Consider the following 24,930-nt stretch of genomic DNA (forward strand, 5'->3'; position numbering starts at 1 on the left):
TCACAAGCAGTCTCATGTCACTCCAGTCTCTGGAAGCCATGCATGCCCAAACAAACAGGCATGTGTGATAAATAATTGGCAAATAAGGCCGGAGGGGATTTTTTTTATATATATCCTTTACTTCATCAGAAAAGTCCCATTGAGTTGCAACATCTGTCCCTCCAGGCGGACCTTCCATGGCAGCAGAGTTAGAGAAGATAGCTGCAGCAGAGATCTTAATCTGATGAAATATGCCTCTGCCACCATTGCCAAAGAGTGTTAAGTGTGTGTGTGTGTGTGTGTGTGTCAGAGGGGGAGGGGGGCTGGGGAAAAACACGCAGCCCGGGATGCAAAAAAGATTTTTGCAGCAAATGCCTCGCGTGACGACACCGCCCCACAGTGTCGAGTTGCCAAGGTAACGAGGTGGCGCGTGTGATGTGAGTGGAGGCCGCGATAAACACCGCAGCTGGAGGAAGGCGCGACACGAGGCGGACCTCCCGACCGCGACCCCCCAGCAAAGAAACAAAACGCTGCCCCAAAAGTCGCGGTCCTCACGTCAATCCGCGGAGGACGTGGGCCGCTTTTTGACGGACGTCTCTCTGCGCCTATGGCGGCGGAGGAGGGGCGGGTCTTAACCCTGACCCAGCAGCAAGTGTTTCGCGTTGGAGGGGGGCGCAGACGTGCCTCTGTGGAAAAAGTTTGAGGAGGCTCTCCGGGACCTTTCGGAGGCAGTTTGGCTGCAAAGAGGAACACGTTGGAGGTCGCGCGTGTTAATATTCCAGCCGACATGGACAGCGGACCCAACGGAACCAGCGACCCGAGCTGCACGCAGGAGCCTCCGCTGGCCATCGACATCATCACCAGTGAGTCGTCCCTTGTTTGATGGGTCCGGGTTCTGTCTCCGTCTCTGTCTCTGGTCCCTCCAGCCGGCAGCCCACCTAATGAAGGGCAAGAATGAATGTGTGTCTGCTGGGGGGCTCTGCTGCCCCTGGGGGGCTCTGCTGCCCCTGGGGGGCTCTGCTGCCCCCCACAGCAGCAACAACAATTTGCAAGATTAGAATCCACATAAACTGCCAGATAATAAAGCTCAGTTCTTGTTGCTGATTGTGACTTTTCAACGAGTGATTAAATGAATCGGTTTCTTCAGGGTGGCGGTGTAATTGTACATGGATAATTAAATAATTAGGCTCCTGACGGTGTTTTCCATTTCACTGTAAAACTCCTTTAAGGTTTAGTTGTCTGACATTTTACAGGTTTGTTTTTTCCATTTGGCTCATGTTCAAGATTTACTTTTTAAAACCCTTTTCAAATGTTCTCCCTTGGAACAGTTTTAAGACTACATTACTGATTACCTGTTCACATCTTAATTAAGAAAAAATCAAAAGTTTTTTTTTTTTTTAGATGCTTCTCAATTTGGCTTCTCACCAAACCGGATATATTAGCAAGAAGAATTGAAATGACTAAAATGCTTCACGTAACTTGGCAAAAGTGTCACGGTTGGTTGTGCACTAAAGCGCTCTGGCAAGATTAGCTTAGTCACATTTGTTTTAAAAGATTTAAGGGATTCATAGACAAAATAATTTTGCAATAATAGGTAGTAGAAACATAATTAAAAAAAATCAGACCGTCAGAAAAGATTTCAAAAGTCTGCTATTCGTCTGCTTTGTCACGGAAATAAATCAGCAAAACAGGGAATGTGTGTGTGTGTGTGTGTGTGTTTGTTTGTTTTTGCGTTTCGGTTCTGATTCACTTCATAATCGCTTTGGATACCAGAGAGTAAATGACGCACACATATGGGAAACATACTGGAACAATTAACTCAACTTTGTCTGTTTCACTGTGAACATATACTGCTGCTGTGAAATGAGAGCATCTGCGTTCTGCTTTTCCCTTCTGAGAAGGTATTCCTGGAAATGATTCATTTCTTTTTGTTCATCCCGGAGACGCCTGCATTTGATTTCACATGCGTTTCTTTTACTTTTGTTTCTTTTAATTGATTCATAATCTTCGATTTCTTATGGGAGCTTCTGGTTAACCTCATAGTAAAAACAGTTAACGCAGTTCAGTATTTGGTTAACCCTCAGAATTGGAGGTAAAGAACATGTTTGCTTACCGAATAGAGCTGCTTTTTAAGTTTTAATTAGTCTTCCATAAGTTCCCCCACACAGCATGTATGCTTCCAATGTAACACCATTCATCGCCTCAGCCGGGCTCTGTGTTAAGTGCTGGGATGGCGAACATAAACATCATACATTTGCTTGTGAGCATTTTAATTGTGGGCATGTTAGCTTTGGCGTGTTACCGTTTACTGTAGTACAAACCGCTATGGCTGTTTACTCGTAGTCTTGTTAACACATGTTATTTTCTGGCAGAAAAAAGTAAGGCCAACATGAATAGCCATTCTTCATAAAGGTTAAGCCAATTTTAAACCTCTGGAGAAAGGCCAAAATAAAGACCGGCTAATTGGTTGGGACATTTTCCCGTCTCTCTCCCTGAAGAATTGGACACCTACGGCATCATTACGTACTCGCTGCTCACCTTCATGGCGACGGTGTCCATGCTGGTCTTCCTGGAGGAGTGTGCCTACATCTACAAGAAAGTGCCGGTCAACAAGAAGAGCCCAATCATCTGGGTGAACGGGGCGGCACCGGTAAGCGTAACGCGGCGGGAGGAAGAAAAAAAAATGAATAAAAAGAAACCCAGTGGTTTGTGTTGATTTGAAAACACCGCGACTTCACGCTGCGTTCCCTCTGTTTCAGGTGATTGGCACCATGTCGTGTTTGGGGATGTGGGTTCCCAGAGCCACCATGTTTACCGACATGACCTCTGCTTGGTGGGTCCCGCTCTCTCCGCTTTTCTTAGATACCTTAGAGCAGCGGTTCTCGGACGAAACCTCACGTGTTCCCCGTAGGGTCACGTGAGACAATCGTTCATGTCCAGTGTTGCCGGAGCAGATATCAACTGCGAATACCTCGGCAAGATCGTTGAACTCCAGCAGACGCTTCACAACAACAACAACACTCTCTACCTTTTTGGTGTCACCAAATCGTACCAAATCCTCCTATTGCTGAGAACGCCCTTGAGACTGTTTGTTACAAAGTATCTTTGCGAGCGATCCTTTTCAAGGTCGGTAGACGACTAAGAAAGGGAACAGACCTTTTTTGCAAAAATAATACGACTTTGTGTGTGTTATGTTCCCTGCTAGGGTCCGGCAACATAACAAAAACAAACGCGATGGAAAATAATGAACGTCGCAGCCAATAGTAAAGAATTTATTGTTCTTGAACACGGCGGCAGCCAAACCAGCCACATGCTTTATTTCCTCTCCCGATTTCCCCCCCCCCCTGGATGATGTGTTTTAAAGGCGCCGGCTCTGATGATGCATCCAATCAAGATGGATCCTCAATTAAGTCGTCTGCTGTGCTGCCTGCAAAACACGGAAAGAAAGATACAGGCCACCAACAATGGTCAGGGATGTAACACCCCCGCCAGTAGAAATCAACATGTACAAAAGCCTTTAGCAAACAATTGTTATTGATGTGTGCGAGAGTGTCCGCCAGAATGTTAGCACACCCCTTCTTAAAACAAATTTCCACCCAATGTAAACCTGTAAGTGAACTTTTTTGAGAAGTAAGAGACTGTGGGATCCAGTCCATCTGTACCTTCCTGCAGAGGGACAGCACCAGCTCGCGTCGCGCTCGCATCAACCTCCAGTTTAAACGGCAGGTCAAAATTCGGACACAAGCCTCGTTCAAGCGTTCACGAAATGCACAGACGCAGTCTAGCGCGTTGTCTTGCGGTTCAGTGGTCTCTGCGCCGCCACCTCTCACGCAACAACTTCAACGGACCACGGACCGAATGGCTCAAAGATCAAATCCGCCGGGCTGAACCCCCAGTGACTCTTGAGTCGTTTCACGCGCTGCGAACGAAAGCAGCGGGAGACCATCATCCCACTCTCCAGCAGAATCAAAACAGTAAGTGCGGACTTCAGCGTCTGATGGAATCTCTCCAGAGCCCCTCGAGACTGTGGATTAGAAGCACTGGAAACACAATGTTGGATGGAGAGCTGCTGTAATAAAAATAAGCGAGACAGGAAATTTGATCCCTGGTCAGTTTGAACGACCTTGGGCAATCCGAAAGTCGACAAAAAACACATTAACGCCTTCACTACTGGCTTTGCCTCAATGGAGCGCAGTGGAACAGCTTCTGGGTAGCGTGTAGCGGCACACATGATGGTCAACAGGAACCGATGCCCAGATTATGTTTTTGGCAAAGGCCCTATACAATCTAAAATGATGCGTTCAAAGGGCTCCCCTATGACCGGAATTGGATGGAGTGGAGCAGGTGGAGTAACCTGGTTAGGTTTACCTGCCACCTGAAAGCGATGGCATGAACGGCAGTGCTTCACCAAGTCAGCCTTTAGACCAGGCCAAAAAAAGTTCCTAAGTGACCAGCAAAGTCATGGTCATGCCCCAACGTCAAAACATGCAGCCTAAATTTAGGAGGAACCACTAACTGACAAACTGTATTCTATCCCAAATCTTGACGGTGAGTTGGAGTGTTTTGTGCGCACTAATAAAATCATTTATTTCTTCAATGAGGAAGGGTTCGCTGAATGCCCTGATGAAGATTGCATGGTTCAGTAGCTCCATTAAGGTTAAGAACCACTGCCTTAGAGTGCTTTTTTAGTGTTTGCTTTTGACCCACCGAGCCCTGCGGTAAAAATCCCAGATGGAGAAACTTGAACTTGATGTCCTACTGGGAGTTTTACCAAAAACAGGGATGCTATTGTGCAATGTGTCTGCATCTCAACATGTCTGTTCTTCATACTTCTCTCGTTGTTTATTTATTTAAAAGGAACCATTTACATTCCATGCATCGGATGCACTGTACCAGATTATAGCTGTAGCTCATTTGCATCCGTAGCCCCCCCTGACATGCCATCTCAAGGATTACACAATAACAAAGGGTTCAGGGTAAAATACCAACTTAAAACAATATCAAGTGGAGCAAGTCTTATCACATTGTTCCTGCTTCCTTCTCTTCAAGTCCCTCATTTCCTTTTTACCTTTATCTCCCCGTAGCTACTTTGCCATCGTGGTCTTCAAGTTCCTGATCCTGATGCTGGAGGAGGTGGGCGGTGACGAGGCTTTCCTGAGGCGAGCAGCGAAACACAAACTCAGGATCAGCACGGGGCCGTGCTGCTGCTGCTGCCCCTGCCTGCCACACGCAGCCATCACACGGTAAAACGCACTGTGGTCATCATAACCGATACAACATGTTTGCAACATCTGTTTTTTCTTTGGTGTAATAACCACTGGTGCTGGTTTCCTGCGAGAGGATCCCTTCTGTGTTGTGTTGTTGGACAGCTCCCATAGGGTCAGATGTGGAAACCCCCTCTGCAGAGGAGTTTGGGCACCAATTGTGCAGTGAACAGTGTAGTTATCAACCGGGTTTATTCCCTACTCTACCTTACGGATCTCTAGTTTAAATCCAAATTAAAAAGACACTGCATGAAAGCACATATGTAACTGATCCTCCGCTATTAACAAGCGTAGAATGGGGAATGCGTTTGTATCCGTTGCGCTCTTGGGTTTAGTTTGGTTACCTGTTTGTCCCATGTACACTTCACTTCCTGCTTTTGTTTGTTTGTCTTGCCAGCGTAATTGTCTGGCCTGCCCCTGATTGAATCCCAGCGAGGGCTCTATCATCTGGATTATACCCTTTGTTTTTATGGGGGGGGGGGGCTCTGGGTGGAGATTTATGGAGTCAGCTGTGCTGATGAACTTAAGCACTTACACACTATACTCAGTAACAGTATGTAGATTTCCCTTCCCCAATGATTCAGATCCCTTAAGCTTCCCAGAGTCCCAGTTCCTGGCGGTCTTGTCCTTGAGTTCCATAGTAGCCCGTACACGGCTGGCCAGTAGCCACAGATGTAGATTCCATTGCAGTTAGCCATAATAACCGGTCAAGTCGCCAGAGACGAGGATTTGTCTACAACTGCTGCAGGAAGCGCCCAGAATGGCAGAAGGAGGCGCATGCAGAGTTGGCACGAGCCTGAGCGGCACATTGAGATAAACCAGAATTCAATTTAGATGTGAACAATCCCAATAGTGAGGTGATGACCGCAGCATTCTGCAGTGCTCACCAAGCGCAGGTTGTCACCGGGACGTTGCATGCTTGAGACTAATGAACTCCAACATTGCTTTTGGCCGGTTTCGAGGATTGCACAAACTCAGCAATGATCTGTGCATACAGTACTGGACACAGTACATGTGCGCCTCTGTTCTTCTTTTTTTTTTTTTTTATGCTGTTTGAACACACTGCAGACCATTGAACTCTTTGAAGGTTCAGAGTTTGGCTGGGTAAACATTGTCCGAATTCCCCCATTAGACAGCGTTTATTGATCCAGGTTCAAATGAATCCAGGGATCACAAGCTTCACCCTCATACGGTGTTTGCTGTAGCAGCAGTGAGTGTAGTCTGATCAAAAATGACAGATGTCAAACAGATGTTTGCCGGCTGCGCACCGCTTTACATGCGTTAACTGCAACTACACATATCTTCCTTTTGCGTAAACCTTTGTGCTGTACACAAGGAAGAGGAGGATGATGATGATGATGATGATGATGATAGGTGTCCAGACAAGATGTGCTGAGCCATGTGTCCTAAGAGCAGTACCCAGTTTCCCATCAAATGCTTCGCAGAGGGACTATAAACATTGTTATTCCACATTCAATTACGGGCAGGTCTGAAGCCGGTGTTGCTGTGCCCAACGCTCCTTTGGATTGTTCAAAACATCCTGTGCTAATTATCTTCCATGGGTTGTCGTGGAGATGTTCACAATGGCTATTATAAAGAGTTTTTTAAAGGTGTCTGGAGACTAAAACCATTATGTTACGGCTAGTCTGAAAGAGTTTTCTTTGTTCCAACTAAAGGCGCTCGCTCTTCCTGCTCAAACTTGGCTCCTTCCAGTTCGCCGTCCTAAAGACGGCCTTCACCATCCTTTCCATTGTCCTCTGGACCAACGAGACATACAACAGAACTGGTGTGAGTAACCAACGTGGAAAAAACTGAATGGTCTCTCAATGCTGATTTAGTTTAGTTTTATTTTCCAGGCATTTAGCTAGTAGTTTCATAGCCAAGATTACGAATGTCAGCCTAGTATACCTATTGTGTATATCAGTCTGTGATTCCCTGTCGTTTTGTCTTTCTAACCCTTTAGCATGACGGTGCTTGACTGACATGCTTATTTAATGTGTACCTAAATGTAAATGTATCCCTCGTGATCATTTAAGAATGAATGAATGCTGAAGGTGTGCAGAACGCTGAAGATCCAGACGAGGTTGGAATACAGTGAAAACGTATGTGATTAGCAAATGCTTATTGACTGTTTGATCAATTCAGTCACATTGACGAGATCATTTCAGCACCTGTTAGTTGGTTTGTCTGCAGACTGAGATATCATGAGCACTATTGGAGGGTTTGCCGTGACATTTTATACAGACATTGTTGACGTTCTCCGAAGCTGTATCAAACGACTTCGCACACATCTCTGCGTTTTCTTCAAGCCACTCTCACTATGTCAGGCTGCAACACGATGGTTGCATCATATTTATATGAGCATGTGAATGCATGCATCTAAAAAGGCCTTTTCTACGTAACACTTCTGAAATATGAAGGCGTAACTCACGACGCAGCCAGGCTGATCACATTTCTTATTTCTTAGCAATCAGACATTCCCGATGTCTTCTGGATGAATCATTATGACTCCTACGTCTACGCATTACTTAAAGGTGTTATGTTGACGTATTCAGTGTAATTAGTTAGTAGCATTAGGAGTTTGGTTTAGTATTGTTGGTTAAATAAAAAAAGCATTCAGGTTCGATGGTGCCAATGAACAATTAAATATGTTGCATTCTCAGCATTCTTGGTTGTTGACTTGCTAACTTGTGTGTGTGTGTGTGACCTGGTTTCAGATGACCGTAGATGAATTTGCTCTATGGATGAACTTGTTTGTGGGCGTCTTGACAATCATAGCCCTGTGGCCTGTCGCCATCACCTTCATGCACCTGAGGATCGCCCTGCGCACCGTCAAGATCATCCCCAAGTACGCTCTGTACCAGGTGAGGCAGCAGACAAACGGCTGTTTACACAAAGTAAAGTAGCTAGCAATGCTGTATTGTTAATCAAATACTCTAATAAGTCAAACCTTCTAGTCATACAGGGTTTTACCAGCGTTCTGTTTGTCAGCTACATGTGGTGGTGTTGTTTTTTTTTTTTGTAGCTTGTGCTGATCCTGAGTCAACTGCAAACAGCCATCATCAACATCTTGGCTGTGAACGGGACCATCGCCTGCTCTCCGCCCTTCTCCTCCATGGCCAGAGGATACAGTGAGTCAACATCCATCCGCTCCATTCATTCACGTGGTCATCAGTAACGTCAGTAGGACATCCAGGAATTACTCTTTGAGTTTCTCTGACTGGCAGATGACTCTCGCTTGCGTCTCCTTTCCGTCTCCACAGTGATGAGTCAGCAGCTTCTGATCCTGGAGATGTTCCTGATCACGCTGGGGTCTCGCCTGCTGTACCGCCGACAGTATGACCCTTTACCCGAAGAGGAGGAGGAGGAGCAAGGCGGCGAAACCACCAAGATGGTTGCAAGGACTTCTTCCACATGAGATGTGTGTGCGTGTGTGAGTGATTTTGTGTGTGAGAGATTGTGTGTAATTTTTTTTTTTGGGGTGTTTGTAATTTCTATTCCCTGCATGTATTTGATTAAAGATTTTATAAGTCAATATTAATAAATGAAATGTACCTAAACTTATCTTGTGGATATTGTAGACGACTGAACGGTCTCACCAATCACACACCTTATCCAACAGTTAGAATTGTTCCCACTTAATGACACGTTTGTGCCAGGAAATATAAAGTTATTATGTTATTATTATATACAGTACCAGTCAAAAGTTTGGACACACTTTCTCTTTGAATACTTGTGTGTGTGAGATATATATTAGTTATTATTATTTTTTAAAACTTCTCCTAAGTTTATTAATTGCCAATTTCCGTATTGAATTAGTTCTCTGTGAACTCCCAGGAAATTACATTTAAAAAAATGGGATCTCAACTTTAAATTGAGCCACTTTATTTATATCCGCTGTCTTGTGGTGCGGACTTATAAAAGGTACTTTTCTCTTTACGTTTGCATTCCGAGTTGAACCCGCGGCCCTTTGCGCTCCCTGTTACTATGTAATGTATACTGAGCCCTTTAAACACCATAATCCTATTAAATGCACCTGCACGTCCGTCATGTGTTCTAGTTTCTCCCATCCAGCTAGAACCTTGGTGCTGAACTCCTCCTCCTGTGCCGCTAGATGGCGCTGCCGCTCACAACCCCGGGACATGATCGTCACGCTCCACTTCTTACCGGTGTGTCGTCATGCCGACGATCTGTCAACTCTTCCCACAGTTGGGCGGGACATTCCACGGCGTGTACATCAACACACGGCGCATCTCTTTTTTTGCGCAACCGAGGCTGTGCGCGCAGAGCTATTGCTGAATGTATGGCGGAGGATTCTGATTGGCCAGCCCTCTTCCGGTTGGTTTAAAGCCAATCAGCGACGAGCATCCAACGAGCACGGCGCATGCAGGGCGGAGTCCGTACTTTCGAAAGTACGTGCTGTTCAAGCGTGTCAAGCGGAAACAAAGAGCCGGAAAGACGTACTATTTGTCCTTCAAAATAAAGCGTTCCCCAGCCGTACAGAAAAGCTCTACTCGGCTTACTTGAACAACGTCAGTCTTTTAAAAGAAACTATCAGAGCTAATACATTTTCTCGCAGTAAGAAGAAAAAAAGAGTGTGGAATCTGGAAGTATGCATTTGCAAGTAATTAATAAAGAGATCTTATGAAAATCCCCGATATCTGCAGTTGTAAATGTTAATGGTTTAGAAGGGTAAAGAAATCCCAGAAGGTCACAGGTCATGATCCCGTTGAGCTGATTTTCGAGATGGATTTACGAGGCAAAAAAACAGGGTACGTGTATTTTAAACTGATGTATACTATCACAAACCTCTTTTCATATTCTATAGTTTCTTATTAGCTGGCACTTGTTGCTCCATCTTCCATCTATATCAATACGTTATGTAACTGTAAGTTGCCCATGCTCCCTATTTCATGTATATCAACATAACCACAATTTATTTCTTTAATGACATGTAATTATCTAAACCTTATCTAAAACATAGCGCTAGTAATCAGTTAGGACCAGATTTGATTGCTACCCGATACCTTCACCGGAATGTCGTCTTATTTTGAAAAGAAAAACAACCGGAAGCCAGTGTCAGATTCAGTCTGGCTTGCTGTTGTTGATCTGACGTGAACGTACAAGGATGTAGCTCCAGGTAGCCTTCTCGACATCGTATTGTTTGTGTCCTCTCTGCACCCTTATGGACGTTTATCCACCTCGTCCTCTGGAGACTCCCGGGTGGGGACACGCGTGGACACCGAGGACAGAGGAGGACTGTCCGCGCGCCACATCGCCGAGGGTCAAATGCTCGCGTTTATTCTGAATCTCACGATTCTCTCGGTCACGTCCAGGCATCATCATCATCATCACTGAAGCTTCCAAGATGAGGATCTTCACGTATCTGCTGAAAAACGCAAATCCCAAGATCGAGTATTACTCCAGATTCTCTCCGTCCCCGCTGTCCATCAAGCAGTTTCTGGATTTTGGTGAGTAAACGACGACTGTCATCTCAATTGCATCAATATGAAACTGTCTGTTTACTCTTTCGCTTCGGCCTCATCTCAGCGTGATGGATCTGGTTTCAGGGCATGAATCACAGGACATTAGTATTTCACATTAAGAGCCTTTATTTGTATCTGCAGTGTTTTTGTCCCTCTCTGGTTGGAGAGGCAACAACTGTGCAAGAGACTTCCAACGCGACATGACAACGTCTGTAGTCACACCGCAGGCTTAGTTTTTTCTTAATCCATCTCAGATTAAACAGCCATCGCTTTACTCAATATGTTCTCACGGCTGTGGGTTGGATGTGTAAATACAGGAAGAACGTGGTGTCCTTTTCTTTTTGTTTCTTCTCTTGTTAAGACACAAAGTTCTCTTTCGTTAACAAACCAGTGTTGTTCCAGAGCTGAAGTCCGTATTCGGATGTGTCACTGCCCCGTTTTAATAATTTCAGAGTCCTTCTCCTTATTTTGCTGAATAAGCGGGAAGCTCTTCCTTTACATTCTGCCGGATCATCATGTTTTCACCCCAAATTCATCCGAGTGTCACATCTTCCTGTCTCACTTGAGGTCAGTCACAGGTCAACGCAATGTCTGCACAACAGGCTTCCTGTTTGTCGCGCCGTTTCCTTTCACTCTAAACAGAGAGCTGGAAGAACCTGAAAGACTCCTAAACGTTAACGAGGTCCACGTGCTTCGACGTGGACTTGGCTGGGCGGCGTTTATTCCATTTATGGTTGAGGGAAAAATGCAAAGTCATGGTTGTTTTTCTGGGGGGGGGAAACAATCTAACAGCATGCTGCTGTAATTCAGTCCAACACATAAATCCCTTGACACACACACACACACACACACACACACTCTTTCATCTGGATCGCCAGATTCATGGTTTCCTTGAACGGTTCAAGCTGATGCCGGTGGGGGACGGGAGCAGAGTTTGAGGGGTCCCGTCGAAGGTTGAAGCTCTCGACCGCGTACTGTAAGTAAGAGCTGCGCGCGCTTCACGTGTGTCGCTTTCTATTTAACGGATAGATCTACGTCGCAAACCACTCGGGAATGTTTTCAGGCCGATAGCTGTGTATTTTAGGCATTATTACTCATTCTTTTAGGAAGAGGTCTGGTGGGTTTCCTCTTGCTGAAATAGCAAAGGGGGGGAGTTCTGTAATCTACGAGGCCATTGCAGATCTTCCCGTCCTCTTTAACGGTGCAGCTTGGACAAATTGTTTTGTTTTTTTTCCCCCCCAGGCAGGGACAATGCTTGTGAAAAGACGTCCTACATGTTCCTGCGTAAGGAGCTGCCGGTGCGGCTCGCCAACACCATGCGAGAGGTCAACCTGCTCCCCGACAAGCTGCTGAGCCAGCCGTCGGTCAGGCTGGTGCAGAAGTGGTGAGGCGCTTCCTCCGGGAGATGCGCTTTATGACGGCGAATGAAGATAAGGTTTATGGTGCGACGGCGGGATATCGCCAACGCCCGTGGTTAAAGTTTCCCTTTTGAACTGTTGTTTGCTTTTGTTAGGTACATGCAGAGCTTCGTGGAGCTGCTGGATTACGAGAACAGAAAGCCGGAGGACTGCGAAGCTTTGAATGAGTGAGAGAATCTTACCTTGACTAATAATTAACGAGTGCAGCTTTTTCATCCACCCAGCTGTTGCACGCCGGCTTGACGTCACGAGTCCACTGCAGCGAATCCCTTCAGCACACGGAGGGTGTTTGTACTGTAACCACGCCGGCGAGATAGGACGGTCACACACAACTGATTAAACTCAGACAGGAATTTGAACAATGCGGACCGTTTTAGCGAATTGTTCAATGTGAAAACATGGGATTAAGGTGGCACTGGCAAATCCCCCCCCCTCCGCCCCTAGATTTCAAATCTGAATGGCTTTTATTCTGGAACGATATGAATGGACTCTGGTTGCTGGTGGATTTTCGTGATTCCCGTGTGTGCTTTCAGCTTCCTGGAGCTCCTGATCGAGATCCGCAACCGCCACAACGACGTGGTCCCCACCATGGCTCAGGGGGTCATCGAGTACAAGGAGAAGTTCGGCTTCGACCCGTTCATCAGCAGCAACGTGCAGTACTTCCTCGACCGCTTCTACACCAACCGCATCTCTTTCCGCATGCTCATCAACCAGCACAGTGAGCCCCCCCCCAACGTGCCAATCGGTTCACACCCGCGCTGCTCGTTGGTTGACGTGACCGGCCTGTTTCTGGTTCTGTGCAGCTCTCCTGTTCGGGGACGACACCAACCCGGCCCACCCGAAACACTTCGGCAGCATCGACCCGGCCTGCAGCGTGGCCGAGGTCGTCAGCGGTGAGTCTCCGCCTCCAGGAAGTCAGAGTAACAGTTTGCGAGGTGCATCTCGGGTGCTGTTGTTACCGATGGGTTTTAAGTGTCGTTTACGTTGATGGTGTGATCTGCTCCTCCGTCAGATGCCTACGACACCGCCAAGATGCTGTGTGAGAAATTCTACTTGGATGCTCCCGAGCTGAAGATCGAGGAGTTCAACAGTAAGAAATTCCAATGCTCTCGTTATTTCCGCCGTTTCTGTCACGCAGCTTTTGCCGGGTCGGGTCCATGTGGGGGCGGGCTGGGGGGGGGAAAGTCTCTGGAGCCTCTCGTTATTTGACAATAACCAGCTGTGATTGTTGTCCTGCAGTGAAGGCCCCTAAGAGGCCCATCCAGGCGGTGTATGTGCCGTCTCATCTGTTTCACATGCTGTTCGAACTCTTCAAGGTGAGCCGCGCGGCGTTCGTGGAAGGAGACCAGACATTTAAGTGCTCCTCCAAACGCAGTTAAACTGTGACTCTGGCTTTCGAAGGGCTTTTTTGTGGGCTGAGTTGATTTAAACTCTGCGGGGTGTTTGCAGAATTCGATGAGGGCCACAGTGGAGCTCCATGAGAACAGTGAACAGGGTTTACCACCAATAAAGGCAAAGGTCACTCTGGGCAAAGAGGACCTTTCCATAAAGGTAACTCGGACACAAGGACGTTGCACGTGAACCATCGGCCAAACGGTTGTAGTCTCTCGCTCCACCTCCGCGTTGTTCTGACTTCAGATCAGTGACCGAGGAGGCGGAGTTCCCCTCAGGAAGATCGACCGGCTGTTCAACTACACGTACTCCACTGCTCCTACGCCGAGCCTGGAGCCGGGATCTGTCCCACTGGTACACACACAGCAGCAAATCAGTATTGACCACGGTGACTGTGTTTTCATTTTTTTTATTTATGTCGGGACACCTGGGAAATTAAATACTGCCTCCCTCTCTCTCTCTCTCTCCTCCTAGGCTGGTTTCGGCTACGGTTTGCCAATTTCGAGGCTCTACGCTCGCTACTTCCAAGGGGACCTGAAACTGTACTCCATGGAGGGCGTTGGCACTGATGCTGTCATTTATCTCAAGGTAAAGTGAAGATTAAATGTTTTTTTTCTCTCTCCCACGCACATGACTCGTCTGTATGAGAAGGGAGGCAGAAACAACCAACCCGCTCTAAAGCTTATTGCCTCACATGTTTTATCTCTGCCTATTAATCCATATAATATCCCAAGGTTCAACCAGACCATTTCCCTAGCTGCCAATGTGTGTGTGTGTGTGCTAACACTAAGCTAATTGTCCTATTTATTAAGCATCATCTGAAACATCCAACCGTTTAGTGAAAGATCGACGACTGTGATTTTCGTATGGGCTCATTTTGTGTTTTTGTTTGTTTCCCAAGGCCCTTTCGAGTGAGTCCTTCGAGCGCCTGCCGGTGTTCAACAAGTCGGCGTGGCGGCATTACACGACCACCCCCGAGGCGGACGACTGGAGCAACCCCAGCACGGAGCCCCGCGACGCCAGCAAGTCCAATTTCAAAGCCAAACGATAAACCCTCCCGGACGTCGGCGCCTTCGCCCTCTGCTGGCGGCCTAAATGCTCGCAGCTCTGCATGTGAGCTGAACGGTTGCCCTCGGGTAAATGTTTGGTTAAGGACCCGACTCCATTTTTTTATTTTGTTTTTTACATTCTCGTTGTTAGAGCTTTTGGGGAAATGTGTTTGGAACAGATCCCCCCCCCCCCCCCCCCAGCCAAAGCCACTGCATCTCCCTCTGGCCGGGGCTCCCTGTGGCTGAGAGAGCAACACTTTCTTTCTCACTGTTGCCGAAGGCTCGTATTGCGTCTCTCGATCACATGCGGGGGTCAGGGGGGGGGGGTCGTGAGTTTCACAGAGAATTGGAAGAGGAGGAGGGTTCATTTCCATTTCTTTTCTAAACGCACAATTCGGCCAGTGTGGCGAAGTAAAGCGGTGTTTTGTATTGAAGCTGCCTGTAGATGAGAGAAAATGAGAACCCTGTTGTAATATATAGAAAGCCGCGCATCATTTAAAATATCTCGATACGGGAAATGTTATTTAAATATTTAAGAGAGAAACTCTTAATAGTTTATTTATAATAGGAACGTTTTTAGTTTTTTTTTTTTTTTTTTTTTTTTTTTTTTTTTCAAAAATACTTGATAAACTATATATTGCCACCTCATTCACAGCAGTAAACCGAAAGCTCACGTACGCAAAGTGACCGTCAACACTGACCTTCACCAGACAGTTCAACAACTACTAAAGGACCACCTGGAGCCCGTTTCAACCACACCAGCACGATGCATTGTGGGAACCCTCACACAGAAGAATGGACCTGTCCCGTCTGACGAGGACTGTTAACGTGTGAAGGCGTCGCTGCATCCCTCTTCTAACACCTGCAATCGTTTTTTCCAGGGTGGATACGCAACCCGCTCAAAGCTTTTTCCCCCAAACCTGCTCCGTCCATTAGCTTGGTGTCGGTTGTAGCTTTACTAATCTATACAGTGTCCAGAGTTTGATCAAAGCGTGTGTATTTCAAAAGATATAACTAATATCTAGAGGGAATTGATACTTCGGTAACAGTTAAAGAACAACTTTTTGTTTTCTTTGTATCTCTAAAATCGTAACAGCATGACTTTTAGATGATCTTTTAAATAATTTAGCTGTAATTATCGCTAAAAGTCTGTGAAAAGTTCACTGTATATCCTTAATATAAACAAAGGGAAATCAACCTTTGTTGAGAAAAGCCAGCAGGGGATTTTCCATGTGGCTAAAAGAGCCACTTATCTCTTCGTACGGACGCAGTGCGTCAAACCATCTGATTTTATTTTAACATTAATCACATTCGGGAACATTTATTACTACCGAAGCTCCACATGTATATTTCCGTCAGTTACCTTCATTCCAAACCTCCTTCAAGCGTTTTTTTTTTTTTACAAGGGCATTGCACTAGCTAAACCTTCGTAATGGCAACACCTTACTGGAAAATACTGCGCCTGTAAGAAACGTGCCCATTTGTCTAGAATTTAACTAATCTGAAGTGACCTCCTTCTCTCGTCTCCTTTTAGTTCCGTCTGATGTGAAAAAAAAAGGGGGCGTAGGTGAAGGATACGGTGTGGAAAACGTGGCGTTCGCCGCTTTCAGCCTCACCGGGAGGTTTCCTCGCTGCCAAAGCCTCCGTAAACCTGCCGGTCTCCCTGGGAAAAACCCCCAAAACTAGAGACGACGCGACTTCTCTCATTAAAAGTTCAAATCCGCCTCGAATCGCAACTAACATCCATCAAAATGTAACTTTCAATTCCAGTTCTGTGATTTTTAGAGTCGTCAACCTTTGCTGTTAAGAGTCTCTGTTCTTCGGGTATGTTATAAAATACAACTGTGTGTTTATTGTACATGAAGCTGTTTTCTATCCTACTGTACCTCCAGCTTAAACACATGTATGATCACACAAGTGCAGTTAAAGCATATAATATATATGATATAATGTGTGTGTGAGAAACCCAAAATTGAGAGAGCAGTCTAATAATGTGATTCAGCATGAGATCAACCCGACAATAAAGAAAACGCCGGTTGTGTGCGAAATGCAGTCTGACTCGCGTTCGGTTTTAGACTTTATTTACATATCAAGCCGTTTGAACATCCAAATTTAAAAAATTAAAAATACCCAAAGTTTGTACATATAGTGCAGATTAACATGTAGTGCGTACAGGACATTTAGGTCTCTACATTGCATTAAGGTATTAATTGTGTTTTTCTAGGTGGGAGTGAGCAGACCTGAGCAAAAAAAAAAAGGTTATCACGTACATTTCCAATAACATCAAATTAAACATTAGGCTGATGATTCGGCTTTTGACGCGCTGACAGTTCACCCGGAGGGCTTCAATTGTTTATTTCAAGTGTCACCGGAGTGTTCGAGAAAGGCTGCATCTGAATTCATGGGTTTGATTGACAGCTGACATCAAATTCCAAAGAGCAAGAATGTTTGCTAGAGGTCGGTTGGATAAAACATGAACAACTCAAAAAAGACATGGCTTCTTCTGCTTAAAATCCACTAATGATTCTACCAATGGATTGCTGCCAGACATGTAGTGCATGTGGCCTAAATGAAGGATTTGTGTGTGTCGTACGTCATAATGTGGCTTGAACTTATACTGATTGACTCTTAACTGTAGGCGTGGTCTCACCGACTCACTTTACATTCAATAAGCTAATAAAAGGCTGTTTTTTCTGTCTCATCACAATCAATATGCGCAGTCCAAGACTGAGGGGGCTTGTTTTAGGGTCCAATGCTGTGACAGACCTTGTTTATTTTAAAATGTATTTGTTTCATATGAACTCTACAACTAAGATTATATTGCTTGATTTCTAACAAAGCTGTTCAACTGAGGTGATGAACCCACCTCCCCAACGTCTTTCGCTTCTTTCTCCACAGCTGTAGTCACGTAGGACACATTTAAGGATCATTCAGGCTGCTAATCCCACAGGCTAACTTGAATTCCATGTGATTTTCTGAGGAATTTGTTTTAAACTGTGTTAGTGGTCACAACAGTAGCGTGGGAACAAGTGACTCAATAACCGGGGATCACTTATTTCAAATAGGGTACCAACCATTTATGCCACAACGATGCAAACTAACGTGTTTTAGTCCCAAGAGGTTTTCCAACTTAACTCTCTCTCATCTACTGTGCTCGGTGTGATTTGTTTAATTCACAATTCTTTGTTCAACAAGCGAAAAATGACTCGGTGAAGAATGACTCCAGTTCCTGTCAATTCGCGTGAGCTTTTCAGCTGAACATCGCACACGACGTTCTGTGACTTTGTTCCTGTTCACGTCTGACGCTCACAGGAGTTACAAGAAATATTTGCATCTTAAAAAAAAATGCTAAGCTAAACAGGAAAGGACAGAAAACAATGAGGTGATATTATGATCAGGCTGTTGGACAGTCTCTTATCAGCACTGGAAAAATCCGACGCAAATCCTCTGAACGACGCTGCAAAGCATTCTGGGCCTTTTTGTTGTTGTTTTACGAATTGTGACACAGTGTTCGTAAATCCTCCTCTTCCCTTTTCCTCCGTGGTCCGTCTGCTTGGTTCTCGCACGCGCCACTGAGACTGCGATGGCTTCTTGCCTCTGCAGCCTCACCCCATGTTTCAGTATCCAGCCGGTGTTTGTGTTGTGTTTGTGTGTGTGTGTGTGTGAGCAGTTCTCAGGCAGTGTACTGTGAGTGAAGCGTGTGTGTGTGTGTGTGTGTGTGTGTGAGAGAGTGTGCAACAATCCATCTACTTCTCATCTTCGTCGCCTTCACTCATGCTGCTCATGGAGGCCGACGCCCCCTTGGGGGAGGCCGGGGGCGAGGGCCGCGCGTTGTGCCAGCGGGCGGGGGGGGACGGGGACGGGGGCGAGGGGGAGCGCAGGGGGGACAGTTCCCGGGGAGGACTGTTGCAGGGAGACCCTCGGGGAGACATGGCGTAGGACAGCATTCGTCCACTGCGCTCCTGAAACACCTGTTTCTGCTCAGGGACGGAGGGGGGGTCGGGGGGGACAGAGAGAGGACATTCATAGTGTCAAACACCAAAACGCCTGTTTTTCGATATCACGCGCCATCGATCGATCTGACGACGGTTGCAATGGAGGTGACGGCCGTCAAAGAGTTACTTACCCAAGTCCCGTCCGGCCCAAAGAGTTCCAGGAAGTTGCCGATGAACTCTCTGGATTTCTCTTCCCACTTCTGGATGAGGTCGTGGCTCTTCTCCTCCACGCGGTACACAAAATGTTTGCTCTTCTCCTCCACCGTGCGAACCTTCTCCTTCATTCGGTCCACTTGGTTCTGCAGCCGGTACTTCTTCTCCTGAGGGGGACGACGTGGGGGGAGAGAAAAAGAGCCATCGAGCCGCTGTCGATGATGACGTCCCTGAAGACGTTTTTCCTTTGTAAGCAATATATCGACTTACGTTGATGTAGCTGACGTTGAGCTCCTTGGCCGTGTAGCCGCGTTGGAGGTTGCGTCGCGCGTAGACGTCGTAGTCTCTGACAATTCGGGTGATCAATTCAGAAGTCGAGATCCCTTCTGTCCGTTGTGTCGGCACGAACATCCCTGGAGAGCGCGCGTGGAAAAAAAAAAAAAAACACAAAGAGAATTTGAAAACCGCCAGATGTGTATTTGTATTCATCGTCCTTTTATCACACACTGACCTGCCTCCTTGATGTGTTTGTATACGTCCTCGCTTCCCGCTGAGGAGTAGGGGATGTCATCGTGAGCCACAAAATCGATCTGAGGAGCGATCAAAGGACATGACTGTATGAAAAAATATACATATTTAAAGATGTTTTCCATCCAAGGCTCACAGCTGAAATCTAGCGAGTGTGACTTTTTAAAGTGATTCTACATTTAGCCAATGTGCCAATCGCTATGAAATCCACTTTCGATTTTTATTGTTTTGGGTTTGAGGACTAATTCTTACACACAAGGACTGAAAAGGCGCCTTTTTCCAATGTTGTTTTTTTTCATTTGTTGGGGAGCTGATTTGATTCTTTGGAACTCACTTGCGTCTGAAATACGCTTTAAAAGTTCATCATTATTGGTCTTTTTCCTACAATAGTCATGGTGATCAGGTGACTCCTGGACTGCCTCTAACATCTCTGCTTCAAAGGTTTTAAAAACGACTCCTGGTGGTCCTTTATAGTGCAGGTCGCCCCCCCCCCCCCTCCTTCAAAACCCAGTTTGGAGCTATAGGGGTTTTAGGATGTGATCGCGGCCCCTGGATGCTTCGTGCACCGTGTTCCTCCCTCAGAAACCTGCAAAGGACCACATGGGCACACCTTGTGTTTCTCTAGGAAATCCGGTGTGAGAGTCCAGGGCGCGTCCCTCAGGACCTCGTCGACGTAGCGACAGTGTCTCAGCGCTTCGTAACGTTCGACCTCCGTCATCACTGTGAAGCCCTTGTACTTATGGGTCAGCTCATCGCTGCACACTGTGGGAGGGGAGAGGGTAGGGGGGGGCACGTAGTTCAAAATCAGTTTGGAGCAGTGGATTTGTACATTGTGTGTGTGTGTTGGTGTGTGTGGTCTACCTCCTACTATAAGGTAGGTGTTGGGAAAGAGGTTCTTGGCCTGCATGAGAGCACGAGCGTGTCCGGAGTGGAACAGGTCAAAGATGCCGTCTGCGTAGACTCTGACCGGTCGGTCCACTGCAAACGTACAACGACAGCATTTATGCAAACCTGCTGCAGTAGTATGCGTGAGAATAGAACGATGTCTGAGTGCTGAAACAGCCACTGAATCGCACTGAGAGGTCGTGCCGGTGATGCTGTGGGCGTACCAACAGCACAACTAGCTGTCCAACAGAATGATATTACAAAAAGTAGCATAACTTCCGCACCGCGGGTAAAATATATCAATGGTTGAAGTATTTTGGGTGATCATAGCAGAAAACGTAGCAAAAACAGTAGTGGTGTAAATGCTAAAAAGGGTTAGAGAAATGAAGGTTGACGAATGTGATGAGGAGAAACGCGACAAACTGGAGGAAGGGAATCAGAGGTGGAGCTGAGGCGGAGGCTCGTACCTGGGGTGCCTCTGCGGGCCTGAGTGATGCTGAGCTTCTCGTGAGGGGCGCGGCAATCGCAACTGGTCTCCCTGGCAAAGATGGCGGGCTTGGTCAGAGTCTGAGGAGGAGAGAGAGAAGAGTTTAGGCGCAAACGTCTTATTTTTAGAGGACGGATGGACGTAGGAGACCGATGTCAATCGAAACCCCCCCCTGCATGAAGACAACCCTTTCAGATACACAGCACCACTGCATCTACAAGCTCATGCCTGTGACAGTGACCTACATTAAGGTATTGACCGCAGCTGATGCCTGCTCCGTGTTGGGACAATGGATTTAGAGACAGACGGCCATGCACTCAGTGCTATTGACCACCGTGTGTGTGTCTGTGTGCGTGCAGACGTTCACTTCTGTACGTGTGTGTCAACATGTGGCAGAAAACCAGGGCAGGGCATTGGTCTGCTGCAGAAAGACCTCTCAGGAATAAGATAAAAACGGTAAGAATAAGACGGGAGAGGCAGGAGACTTTCAGTGAAGAGGGAGAAGACTAACGTTTTCAAAAAATAAATACATTTTAAATTCAGCAGGAAAAGCAAGAATAAAAGACAAAGGATGCGGGGGGACAAAGGCAAACGGAGCAATAAAGGACAAATATGGATGGTGGAGGATATTTGTCACAGCTACATCAAGGTTAAAGTGTGTGCGAGTCTGCCTCAAAATGTGTCTTTGTGTGCCATCTGTTGACTACAGGGGATATTTACTGAATATCATTCACGCCAATAAATCATAATGAGAGTCTGCACAGAGCAGAGGAAGAAAGAAATGGAAGCACTGTGCACTTCCCCTGTGCAGGAAAACACAGGAAACTGACCTGAACAGAAAAGAAAAAAAAGGTGAGACTGGCATGACGGCATGTTCCATGGACACAGACGGGAGGGTCGCTCATCAAAACCGACGATGACGATGATCAAATGACAGTGTGGGGATTGAGAGAGAGACCTAACGGGTGAATTTGCAGCAGAAAGTGAAGGGTTTTCAAATAAGAGCCAGACATTCTTCTCAGTTGTTGTGACCGTTATCACAGGTTATTCTTGACATAATGCCACGAGACCTTTCCACTGCCACTGGTGAAATTCCACAACACGAGCTATCGTGCAGGTTATGAATTATTAACGGGCCAGGATTAATAACAAGCAAACAGACATCTTTGGGGTGTTATAACCTCATCTGGTCCAAGCATACCTTGAATTCTTCTATTACTTTGATACTCTGCACAGATTTTCCAAATTCTTTAAGAATTGCTTGTAAAAATGATTTGGAAGCAACAACATTTTGCAGAGGTCCATTGCAGAAAATGACAAAAGCTACAAAACTAAGTTAAATACAGAGGATTTACTCCTGTATGTGATTGTCCATGAGTCCAAGGATAACCTTACTGTTGCTTGTATGAACTACTTTTTGGCAAACAGAATGAGGACATGAAATCCATATCAGACAGAAAAACAATTTCCCTTTTGGGTTAAATAACGTTGCCTAATGCTCATTTTTTTGTATTGACATTCTGTGTTTTTAAGTCATCTACGGTGTGCAGTGATTCACAAATTGCTACATTTCACTTTCAATATGTATTGGGCAGAAATCGTTAATTTTAATTGTCCCGCGTGCAACTAACAGAATACGTGAAAGCAGGCAACGCAGAGGCAAGCAAAGGCTTACATGCACACGAGAAAAACAAAGGAGATGCTCATATTCCACAATGCCGTGCGGGACTCCTTCTTTTGATATCTATGTCCAATGCCCTTTAAAAACATTTTGTTCAGGTACCAGAAGTCAATAATATCCATCTGAGCTACAACAACAATGAAGAAGGAGCGGCAGCGAGGTTGTGTACAGGGAGCAGCCTCATCTCCCGTGGTGCCACTGTGAGAACTGATGGTAAAGCTTAAACCAGCTGACCGGGGGGGGGGCTCGCAGGCCTATCGGGGCCGAGGGGGCCGCGAGCGTGCACAGAAAAGCTCTCTCTCGCTGGCGGGAGCAAAGAACATCTGGCATAGGATAAGGATTAAAGCAGCGTAAGAGAGGGAGAGAAAAAAGCAGAACCACGGGGTGAGAGAAAGCGCCGGCAGTACGGAACCTTCACAAGAACAGAGAGAGGTTGGGGCGAGGACAGAGAGAGAGCAAGTGGAGCGAGTGGGTGGGGGGTGGGTGGGGGAGGGGGGGGGGGGCGTTTGGAGGACACGGACGGGGATGCCAGGATGAGGAATTACACCAGCGAAGACGAGGGTACCCGGCCACAAGAGGCTCTCCCCTTACTGCCGCATTGTCCCCCAGCAGGTCATTCAAGCTATTTATTTTCCCATTGTGTAACCCCCCCCCCCCCCCCACGCCCTCAATCCTCCCCCACGCCCTCCTCCTTTGATCACACACTGTCCACTCAGCATTCTCAGCCTCGGATGCTATACGGGGGGGATCTGTTTTGTAACAGGGGAGGCAGCACGACACTTTGTCTTCCTCCCCCTTCCTGTGAAGCACACACACACACACACGCACACCGCAAGACCCTAACACGGTAGGAAGACGCACACAATCAAATGCCCTACCGTCCTGGGGTGGGGGCAGGTGTGCTCAAGCTCCTCCATGGTTCCCAAAGACTCATGGGATGCGTCTGTGGTCCCTCTGTAATGTGACTCAGCATCAGTGAGAGGCTGCCTCTCTCCTCGCCACTTGTCTCTTTCTCCTTCCTCTTTTCCCCCGCCCACTGCCTGCTCCGCCTCTCTGTCTGTCCTCCCCTCCTCCTCCTCCTCCTCCACCCCTCTGATCCCCTGCTGCAGAGAGGGTGGAGGCAGCGAAGAGGTCTCACTCTGGAGCTACTTCTTGGTACCGGCCAAAGGGACACGGGCTCTGCTCTCACCGAACCTATAGGGGGGAAATGTTATTTCACACTGATGGCTGTGTAGAAACAAGAGCTAGAGCGACCTTGGTGTTAATATATCAATGCTTTGGATTGTTACGTCGAAGTGACAAATTCGAAATCAATCCAAATCAGTTATATATATTATATTTATAATATATTATATATATTGTGTTTATCTGAACATAATTATATTGTCGGAGTGAGTCATTGTTTTGATAAACGATCTTCGTACGCAGAGGCGAAGGGCCCTCGCCATGGCGACGGGAAAAGAGGAGAGAGTTCCAAGAAAGGACCAATCAGGAGAAAGATGCAGCAGTCTGCCAGTATAAGCCGAGGGGATTGGCTGAGTGGTCCATAGCGCCATCGGTAAAACGATCCTAGCATCACTATTTATTTATTACCGTCACTATGTCTCCAAGACACTAAAAAGTAAATGCGAATCAATGCTTTTCTCCCATAAGGCATATCCTCCAAATGTAGGGGAAAGTATTATTGTAAGAAAAATTAGTAACATCATAATGTCAGTGGTAGTCTGTTGATTATCTTCCGCTGGATCGAGATGAATGGAGCCCGTTTCACTCATCACAGCCACACCCATCTGCATGCGCAGCCCAAACACACAGGACATTTATTTGCCACCTGTAAATATTAAATCAGGGTTTCTTATTAGCAGCTTCAGACTACACTCGCTCACTCTTTGCTTTCCCTCTCCCCACCATACGGCAGCCTGCTGGGGGAAACACCCCCTTCGCCGTTGGCGGCTGGACCGGAGTAACTAATTGGTTAAAAAGCCGAAACTTTCATGCGTCCTTACCTTCAACGGTCCTCTGCTGCAACGAAGAGGCGCAACAGCGGCGCAACAGGAATGCGCGCTGGCGCGTCGCTGTTTCACCATGGTGTTCACCAGTTGTGTCTGAAGTATGTTATATCTATTTGTCCGTCTGCCTTCTGCAGCTGAGGGACGTCTGTCCCAGTCTGTCCTACAGGACCGATCAGCTGCTCGCCGCTGGTGAGCTGCGACAATATGGGCCACGGTCCGTTTAGCAGACAAAACGGGCCATCACACGAAACGCCGCCTCTTTTAAAAAAAGTCAGTTATATTTTACGAAGAGTGAAACAGAAAGAGTATAAAACGTGGTCAAAGCCAAATAATTAATGGCAACGTTAATTGCAAGAAGACATTAACCCTCACCTCGACAGTTCATAATGTACTAAACACATACAGTCCTTGTCAGTTGGAGTCGCCAATGTGCCAAAGTGGCGGTAAAGCCAGCATACTGTAGGCTAGTGTAAAACCGGCTGTGGGGATGAAGGACAAAACAGGCTTTGTGTTTTCATTGCCGGACGCACTCTGTCTCTGTGGCCCCAATCTGGGACAGGAACCCATTGTGCCCTATAAAGTCCCGCCCGGTCGCCATGGA

At 46.7% G+C, this 24,930-nt stretch overlaps 3 protein-coding genes across 8 annotated transcripts; 2 read left to right on the forward strand and 1 right to left on the reverse strand.

The window, feature by feature from the left end:
* The first annotated feature begins 282 nt into the window (after positions 1–282).
* On the forward strand, positions 283–8,803 carry slc51a (solute carrier family 51 member A). Its single transcript, XM_040167055.2, has 8 exons — positions 283–842; positions 2,478–2,629; positions 2,739–2,812; positions 5,064–5,222; positions 6,920–7,031; positions 7,961–8,107; positions 8,269–8,374; positions 8,507–8,803. Exons 1-8 carry the CDS (start codon positions 767–769, stop codon positions 8,659–8,661), a joined length of 981 nt encoding a protein of 326 aa, XP_040022989.2. The 5' UTR covers positions 283–766; the 3' UTR covers positions 8,662–8,803.
* A 1,514-nt stretch (positions 8,804–10,317) lies between these two features.
* Positions 10,318–16,640, forward strand: pdk3a (pyruvate dehydrogenase kinase, isozyme 3a). 2 transcript variants are annotated; one of them, XM_040167045.2, is made up of 11 exons: positions 10,318–10,714; positions 11,972–12,113; positions 12,243–12,314; positions 12,681–12,865; positions 12,951–13,040; positions 13,160–13,237; positions 13,387–13,463; positions 13,597–13,698; positions 13,786–13,893; positions 14,014–14,127; positions 14,441–16,640. In XM_040167045.2, the coding sequence occupies exons 1-11, from the start codon at positions 10,612–10,614 to the stop codon at positions 14,588–14,590; spliced, it is 1,221 nt and encodes a 406-aa protein (XP_040022979.2). In that variant the 5' UTR covers positions 10,318–10,611; the 3' UTR covers positions 14,591–16,640. The 2 variants fall into 2 exon arrangements, with proteins under 2 accessions (XP_040022979.2, XP_077952687.1); XM_078096561.1 differs by lacking the exon at positions 10,318–10,714 and adding an exon at positions 11,565–11,705.
* A 12-nt stretch (positions 16,641–16,652) lies between these two features.
* Positions 16,653–24,927, reverse strand: pcyt1ba (phosphate cytidylyltransferase 1B, choline a). Of its 5 annotated transcripts, none has more exons than XM_078096563.1 (9): positions 24,324–24,927; positions 23,196–23,511; positions 20,617–20,716; positions 20,126–20,242; positions 19,875–20,026; positions 19,248–19,326; positions 19,007–19,149; positions 18,715–18,903; positions 16,653–18,565 (listed from the first exon to the last, which is right to left on the reverse strand). In XM_078096563.1, exons 2-9 carry the CDS (start codon positions 23,232–23,234, stop codon positions 18,335–18,337), a joined length of 1,050 nt encoding a protein of 349 aa, XP_077952689.1. In that variant the 5' UTR covers positions 23,235–23,511; positions 24,324–24,927; the 3' UTR covers positions 16,653–18,334. The 5 variants fall into 5 exon arrangements, with proteins under 5 accessions (XP_077952689.1, XP_077952688.1, XP_040022983.2 ...); XM_078096562.1 differs by having other exon boundaries at positions 16,653–18,568; XM_040167049.2 differs by lacking the exon at positions 23,196–23,511 and having other exon boundaries at positions 24,324–24,876.
* Between the last annotated feature and the right edge of the window lie 3 nt (positions 24,928–24,930).

This window comes from Gasterosteus aculeatus, chromosome 21 (genome assembly GCF_964276395.1).
Source record: "Gasterosteus aculeatus chromosome 21, fGasAcu3.hap1.1, whole genome shotgun sequence".
Taxonomy (NCBI): Eukaryota; Metazoa; Chordata; class Actinopteri; order Perciformes; family Gasterosteidae; genus Gasterosteus; species Gasterosteus aculeatus.

What these genes read in the sequence shown, in the direction of transcription:
- slc51a (XM_040167055.2), top strand. Translation starts at nt 767, where the DNA reads ATGGACAGCGGACCCAACGGAACCAGCGACCCGAGCTGCACGCAGGAG. An exon ending in ACCGACATGACCTCTGCTTG is followed by an intron (nt 2,813 to 5,063) that starts GTGGGTCCCGCT and finishes ATCTCCCCGTAG; the next exon opens with CTACTTTGCCATCGTGGTCT. An exon ending in CCACACGCAGCCATCACACG is followed by an intron (nt 5,223 to 6,919) that starts GTAAAACGCACT and finishes TTCCAACTAAAG; the next exon opens with GCGCTCGCTCTTCCTGCTCA.
- pdk3a (XM_040167045.2), top strand. Translation starts at nt 10,612, where the DNA reads ATGAGGATCTTCACGTATCTGCTGAAAAACGCAAATCCCAAGATCGAG. An exon ending in CAAGCAGTTTCTGGATTTTG is followed by an intron (nt 10,715 to 11,971) that starts GTGAGTAAACGA and finishes TTTCCCCCCCAG; the next exon opens with GCAGGGACAATGCTTGTGAA. An exon ending in CGTGGCCGAGGTCGTCAGCG is followed by an intron (nt 13,041 to 13,159) that starts GTGAGTCTCCGC and finishes CTCCTCCGTCAG; the next exon opens with ATGCCTACGACACCGCCAAG.
- pcyt1ba (XM_040167048.2), bottom strand. Translation starts at nt 24,404, where the DNA reads ATGGTGAAACAGCGACGCGCCAGCGCGCATTCCTGTTGCGCCGCTGTT. An exon ending in TCAACGTCAGCTACATCAAC is followed by an intron (nt 18,904 to 19,006) that starts GTAAGTCGATAT and finishes CGTCCCCCTCAG; the next exon opens with GAGAAGAAGTACCGGCTGCA. An exon ending in TTGGGCCGGACGGGACTTGG is followed by an intron (nt 18,569 to 18,714) that starts GTAAGTAACTCT and finishes TCCGTCCCTGAG; the next exon opens with CAGAAACAGGTGTTTCAGGA.